At 40.2% G+C, this 7,500-nt stretch overlaps 1 protein-coding gene across 1 annotated transcript in view; it reads left to right on the forward strand.

Annotated features, from left to right (window-relative positions):
* Positions 1 to 7,500, forward strand: part of LOC138050897 (fibrillin-2-like) — a 24,342-nt gene that overhangs the window by 3,507 nt on the left and 13,335 nt on the right. Inside the window, exons 3-8 of the mRNA XM_068897152.1 lie at positions 421 to 910; positions 2,641 to 2,781; positions 3,437 to 3,562; positions 4,621 to 4,746; positions 5,346 to 5,480; positions 6,162 to 6,296. Of these exons, the coding sequence (XP_068753253.1) occupies positions 421 to 910; positions 2,641 to 2,781; positions 3,437 to 3,562; positions 4,621 to 4,746; positions 5,346 to 5,480; positions 6,162 to 6,296 (1,153 nt within the window). The remainder of the gene's footprint in view (positions 1 to 420; positions 911 to 2,640; positions 2,782 to 3,436; positions 3,563 to 4,620; positions 4,747 to 5,345; positions 5,481 to 6,161; positions 6,297 to 7,500) is intronic.

Here is a 7,500-nt window from a genome sequence, read left to right on the forward strand (position 1 = left end):
ACACTCGACACTCTCTTTTTGAGCATGAGAGAGGCGCAAGAGCCTCACCAAGGTATGGTATATCGTAATTACTCCTCAATCCAGTATTGAGGGTGATCAGGGAATCACTTTGATAGAACTTTAGATCATCTCTGGTGAGTGTATAGCGATGCATAAGAACTGTTGTTTCCGGGAGTGACGTTTTGAGAGCCAATGTCCAATGCAATCCACAATACCCTCTTAGGACTACACCCACTTTAACCAGAGGATGTAAGCCGGTCTTTCCTGGGATGAATATGAAACAATTTTTAATCAATCAACCCTTACAATGTAATTATAGCTCTGATAAATAGATTACAAAGTAAACTTAACCTTTGCGCTATTGATAATTAATTCTTCAGTCTTTAAGGGTATACCATGACCGTTTGGATATCATTGTAGATTCGCAGTAGATGCCATACATCACTCGGTCAGTGCGTGGACTTTATTGGTGGCTACAAATGCGAGTGCAAGGAGGGTTATGTAGGAGATGGGATCAAAAACTGTACGCTTGCCGATGAATGTGAGCTTGGTATTCACAAATGTCATAAACTGGCCACTTGCATAAACACTGAGAAAAGCTACGATTGCGGCTGCAACAATGGCTTTGTTGGAGATGGATTTTCCTGTGAGGACGTGGACGAATGTACCAACAACCAGAACAATTGCGGTTTAAGAAAAGATGGCATGGAGTGTATTAACACAAATGGATCGTTTAAATGTGTTTGCCGAAAAGGTTTCACTGGGGACGGCAATACCTGTGCAAATATTGACGAATGCAAGGCCGGAGCGCACAACTGTGCCAAACATGCCATCTGCACTGATAACCACGGAAGCTTTTCCTGCTCATGCAGACCGGGCTTCTTTGGAAAACCTAACAAAAAATGCACTGGTAAGCATTGAAGCCGCGAGCAGTCGCCTCATTGCGGTTATTCCAAAGTGCTGTTTGCGTTCACTATTTTTGCCCTTGAATGGAGAACGTTGGACGCTAACAGCGCCAAGAAACCTCATTGAGCGAACGGGTCGCATGTTGGAAGTATCATCCGTAGTGTCTTAATTTGTCTTAACCACTACCTTTTTTGTCAATACTTGACTTAAGAAAAGAAAAGTTTGGCTTCTTTAATTTTTTGATCAATTACGGATTGTCATACGATGCAGTCCTTCGGGGTCCAGCTTTTGTAGATGGCTGTTTTGATATTTACTGTCAACTCCTTAGGGGCAGCGCTTTCATGAGTAAATCACGACGTTGGCCAATTTTTCGGAAAAGTCAAGTTAACGTACGAGCGGCGTAAATAGTAACAATGAGCATAGGCTGTCGTCTATAATCTTGAAAATCATCTCTTTCAAAGCAACCTTCAATTTCACTGAATTCGACTCAGCGAAACGCGCGCTTTAATAGCGATGTTTCTTGTGGCGTCACCCATTGTTATTAATGTGGCAACCAGAACCTAATTGGCTGTTGAAACAATGATTTTGTTTAGTTCCATCGTTGGCAAATTTGAATATCAAAAGAAATGTGAAGTCAATGCTTGTAAGCAAGAAATATCGTTATAACATTGGAGAGATTTAGCATCGCATTTACGTGAAACGCGAACGGCAAAAGTGACCACGTGACCATGATTTTCCCGCCATTTTCTACATTTGCCGGCTGCCGCTTACCGTCTCTACGTGAAAATTGGCTTTTTTTTTTTTTGGCGCGTTTGCCTTATACGTGAAATTTTCTTCCCGTTTTCTTCAACATAAGAAATTGTTTGCGGAAAAAAAAAAACTTGACAGGTAAGGATTATCATTTTATATACCGTCTTTCCCTGCATACAATGTTTAGAAAGACTCCGAGTTTTGTTTTTGCTTTTTAGTTACTAAATAATCGACTTGCCGTGGGTCACGCGTTAAAGTCCCAACCTTCTCTCTATTTTACGTAACACGTGAAACGGCAATTCGGACATTTGCCGTTTTCACGTAAACATATTGCTAAATCTCTCTATCGGCGTCCAAAAATGTCGGCGAGTACGAAGCTAGTAAATATAGATGTTTAAGTATAGTTCTGGTTCTAGACGAAATCGAGAAGCGACCCTCGCCCTTAACTGGACTATCAAAGCTATTTTCTCTATATAGACACAAATTCAACGAAGCCATGACCTTTGCGATGCCAGTGCAACGCTCAACCAACTGACCTATGAAGCCATCCAATGTGAAATGGGAGTGAGGCTAGTTTCTCTAAAGTCGACAGAACTCAAAAATTCAGTCCGCCCCGAAGAGCAATTTATCAGACTATGATCCAATTATCCTGAAGACTGCTCTTCTAACATGCTATAGAGACGAGGAAAGGGAAACAAATAGCTAAGTTTCAGAAATCAAAGTGTGTTGTCATCATAACGACAGAAAAAAGTATCGTTGTCAATCGACACATATTGGGACAGTAACCGGCCCCAAGTCAAGCAGCTAGTATCTAGTTCCCAGATCTACATTAGCGTAGCCATTTTTTGTCTGTGTAAAAATGAAACTAACGCGCCCTGACCACAACTCAACGCCACGCCTTGCTCCCTTCCCCATGTAATGGATACTTAATGTACGTTTAATTTTAAACAAAAAGCATTCTTTGTTTTGTTTTTTTCCTTTCAGCTAAGACTAAGTGCATGAAAGCAAAGCCAGATTGTGATTACCTAAGAGCAAAATGTAACACCATAAAGAACGCCGATGGAAAAGAGTCATACTCGTGTCACTGCAAACCCGGTTATACCGGTAAATCCACCAACTGCGTTGGTAAGGCAAGCAAGAACTTCTTTTTCTCTCTCTCTCTCTTTTGTTTTGGTCAAATACACACAAGTTGTTACGTGGATAAACATTTAGTACGCGCGGCTTAGTAAACCGGTCAAACCAGGACACTACAACGATACTTTCGTCTCCTATCATTGTCCGTTCGCATGAACTTATTTTAAAGTGAAGCTATGATCTCCGTAGTTATGAACGCAATTGTAATAATTGCGTATATATAGAGAAGCGGGGTTTGAACCCGTGACCTCGCGATACCGGTGCGACGCTGTAATCAACTGAGCTATGAAGCCACTACTAACTTTGAGAGCTTGTCTTTTTTGGGTTATAATGTTCCCGTGATGAATGAATCAACAACGAAATGATCAAATGAAACGAGTCATACATGGAACTGCGGATATGAAGTCAAGTGAAGCTATGATGATAGATTTACTTGATTTCATATCCGCAGTTGTTCATTTCACAAGATATGATTATAGCTTCACTTGATTTCATATCCGCAGTTCAAAATATGTTTCATTTCACATACCATTTCATCAATGAACGTATTTGTTGCACTGATCTATTAGTGGAATAGTAACCATTCATGTTTCACTGTCGTGAAAAGAAAAACTCTTGAATTGACTACTTTTTTTACGTGTTTTAGATTTTGATGAATGTGCGACTTATGGTAGTAATCAGTGCTCCAAAGATGCCGAATGTATCAACAATCTTGGCTCGTATAAATGTCGTTGCAAAAATGGTTTCAGTGGAGACGGGTTTACATGTTCAGGTACTGGCTGCTATGGTGCAGTTTAATCCCGGCATACGTTTTATACTTTGCTGGCCAGTTCTCTTTGGGATCCCCAAGTGCTCCTTCCCCCCCCCCCCCCCCACCCTTCCCCTTCCTTCCCTGGCTACCTTCACAAGCAGAGAATTTCTTTTTTGATGATATGAGCTGAGTTGATTCAGCTTGTTTGGTAAGTCATTCATCCAATTTATATAGAAATTTTTCAGTAAAATCGTCGTAATTCTACGATATCATAATTATCATCGGTTTTGTAAGGGATAAAGCAGATCTGCAGTTCCAGTTAATGAGTTGCACCAGGTATCGCTTCCATTATAATCGTCATTGTCATCGTCACGTTCCAGGGGCACCCAGCCACGGTTTTCTCTCAAATGCTCTTAAACGCTGTTCTAAGCTCTTCCGAGAGTGCTTTTAAAGCGCTAGCTTTGTAGGTTCATTTTAGCTAGGCTGCTCTATACATATTTTTTAATCTATTCGGTTATTCTAGGGGAACTTGTCCAGTTCACGAACTTCCTAAGTATTGTATCCTTTGCGAAAATCATAGCTGGCCTTTTTTTCGGTACTCAAAGGACATTTTTTTATAAATCTCGAAAGAAACAAGTGATTAAAGGCCTTCCGAACATATCATTTAAGGAAACGTTCCATTGGGTGCCCCTGACCTTCATAATATCACCATGCCACCAGAACTTTTTTTTTTTAAAGTTGCATCGGAACTAACAGTATAAGCGAGATATGTTAAAAAAAATATCACTAAGATCAAGCTTATTTTAAAAGACGAAACCAATGAAACATCATTCATAAAGTAGCATTTAATTTTCAGTTTTCCAGGTTAATGATTATAGCATCGCAAAAACTGAGCATTAAAGTTAAGCAGTGCCTCCTTGTGTATTGTTCAGTCACAGTCGAGCATTGTTTGATCAACCTTGAATCACGATGCAGTAAAATTAATATTAGGTGGATCACTAAAGGTAGAAATAAGCGTAGTTTTTGTAAGATACGTTTTTTTCGATTCTCAATGGTCTCACAATTTTTGTGGTTTTAAGACATAGATGAGTGCGCTAACAAAACAATTTGTCCTGAAAACGCCATCTGCAATAACTTAAATGGATCATTCGAGTGCCGATGCAAGACTGGGTTTAATGGAAAAGATCCGTTCAAGAATTGCTCAGGTATGTGCAGGATTGCTTACGTGATTTTGTGATGGTGAAAAGCATTTACGCATTACCTCCTTACAGTGCGACGCGCCTTACCGTGGCCGCCTAAAAAAAGTTTTTTTTTTTTTTTTTTTTACAAATTATCCGCCAATAAGGGTATGCGAATTTTATTGACAGTCACGCCTCCTTGCAAAGTTCGTACGGTTGTAAGTGGAACTCCGTTGCATGGGTTGTTGAGTTGACGTATTTACACGTAGTTGTCAAATATGAAATTTTGTTGGGTGGCCACGGTATGGCCCGTTGCACTGTAATTAAGGCCCGAATGCTTTCGCGTTTTTATCGTGTGCGGCAATCCTTAGTTAAAGTTTAAAAGCCGTAATAAAACTTTTGTTTTTTCAAGTGTGTCAAACAATTTAATAGGTACCTTATTATGCCCAAGAGCTAGCCTCGAAGGCTCTATGTCTAGTTTTAATGACAGCTTACCTACTTCTCTAAATTAACCCGGCTTCCTCCGGTGACCAAGGACCAAAGGGACCACCACCAAATATAGCACTTATAGCCTCGTACACATCCTGTTATTCATCATTTTGTTTTCTTGCATGTATATGTTCAAGACGTGGATGAATGTCTGCTTGGGGAATGTGGATACACTGGACAGACATGTGTAAATTCAGTTGGATCATTTGAGTGTACATGTATTCCAGGTTTCAATCACGTGGACTATGCACCTGGTGAAGATATGTGCGAAGGTACAGAGCTTATAAAAGTGGAAAGTCTTACAAGCCACAACATGCGCCTTATCTTTACCTATGATTATTGTTGGCCTCGCTGAAACGCTCCTTTCATCCCCGGGGGGGGGGGGGGGATCCCCATATGAAACAGACGGGGATGCTCGTCGCCACGCTTAGGGGGGCAAATTCTGGATTTTGGTCTCGCTTAGGGTGTTCCGGGCAAAGCGCCAATATTTCATGCCACCAAGGTCTCGTTTAGGGTTCCGCGAAGTAACACAGAATTACGCGAAGAGAAACAGAAGTCAAATTTCCTTTTAAATTTTCTTTTTAGATAAAAGCATTCGATGATTATGCCTTTTTATCATTAAAACTCATTGCGTGTCGTATTTTTGTGTTTTTAAACGGTCTCTTTTAGGGGTCAAAATTTGCTTAAGCCACGCCTAGATTGGTCTCCTTTAGGGGTTAAATTCAAAATTTCCGACGAGCATCCCCGTCTGTTTCATATGGGAGTCCCCCCCCCCCCCCCCCCCGGGCTTTCATCCCACTCAGTTTTATAACATTTACTACGATTGTCCAGAAAAAGAGTGGTGGAAAAAAATAACACCTTCGGTTTAGTACTAGTGTAAATAAAATTTACTGTGGAGCTATCTTTGCAACCCACATCATAAATCATTCTCAAAATTGTTATTATTTTTTTAGACATCAATGAGTGCACGACATTAGAGAAACCCTGCGGGTCTTACAACTATTACGAATGCGTGAACCGGGATGGTGATTACACATGCTACTGTGAATATGGATTTCATTTCAACAAGGAAAAACAGACCTGTGAAGGTAATCTAAGGTCAAATAATAATAAAGTAAATTGTCTTTAACCAAGAATCCAAATGTTATGAACCGTTTAAAGAACTGTTGACGGATCTTAAATGACTATAAATTGTAAAGTTACACGTTTGTTGTTTCTGGTTTTATTAAAGACCTTATCTATCTATCTATCTATCTATCTATCTATAACATTTCCCAAATTTCAATTTTGTTTCCTTTTTCGAGTTGAGTGTTGTATTTCGTCAGCAAAATTTCGGCATTCGATTGTGTTCCACAAGGTGATATTTTAGTCGCTTTTTGGCTTCTTTCTTTTTAACTAACGATGTTTTTGAGCGCATTTTGTTTTTCAAAGGTGTTCCTTTTCTTGGTTCTGGAACGGTCCCCTCTTGAAAAGCGAGAACAGATTGTTCCTCTTTTTTGTGTTCCTTTTGATGAATTCGGAACGTGCTTTCATACTACTTGGGAACAAAATGGTCCTTCATTGCTAAAAGGGGAACCAATTGTTCCGAGTTCCGAATCCCGAGCGGAACAAATTGGTCCTTAATGGATGATTTGGGAACTATTGTTCCTAAACATGTGTTCCTTTTGATAAAATGGGAACGTGCTTTTATAAAGATAGGGAACAAAATGGTCCTTTATTGTTAAAAAGGGAACCAATTGTTCCGAATTCCTAATCCCAAGCGGAACAAATTGGACCTTAATGGGTGATCTGGGAACTACACCTTTTGCTGTTCATTTACGCAAAAGATACATTCATTTACGTCAACAGTCCAAACTACGTTCATTAGCACTTGCATGAACTTCAATAACGCGAACGAACTTTCAATAACGCTATTTGCATATGAATTAACATTCGATTTCTTTCCTTTCCGTGTAGCTAAGTAGCTTTAAATACCCGTAAAGCGGAGCACTGATGGAGAGGGGGGAGTAAAATGAGCGCACCGTCGACTTCAGGTTTGTCAGCTGAATTACTGCTACGAGTTATCGACGTTAAATATCGTTACTTTACTTTACTTTTATCACATGGGAACCAACTGTTCCGAGTTCCGAATCCCGAGCGGAACAAATTGGACCTCAAATGGATGATATGAGAAGTATTGTTCCTAAAAATGTCTTCCTTTCTATCAGGGGCAAAGATGGCGCAGTCCGTTAGTAAGCGGCCTTGGTGCAAGAGGTCCTGAGTTCGGTTCCCGGATCTCGTATCCTTGTTTCG

This window comes from Montipora capricornis, chromosome 6 (assembly GCF_036669925.1).
Source record: "Montipora capricornis isolate CH-2021 chromosome 6, ASM3666992v2, whole genome shotgun sequence".
Taxonomy (NCBI): domain Eukaryota; kingdom Metazoa; phylum Cnidaria; class Anthozoa; order Scleractinia; family Acroporidae; genus Montipora; species Montipora capricornis.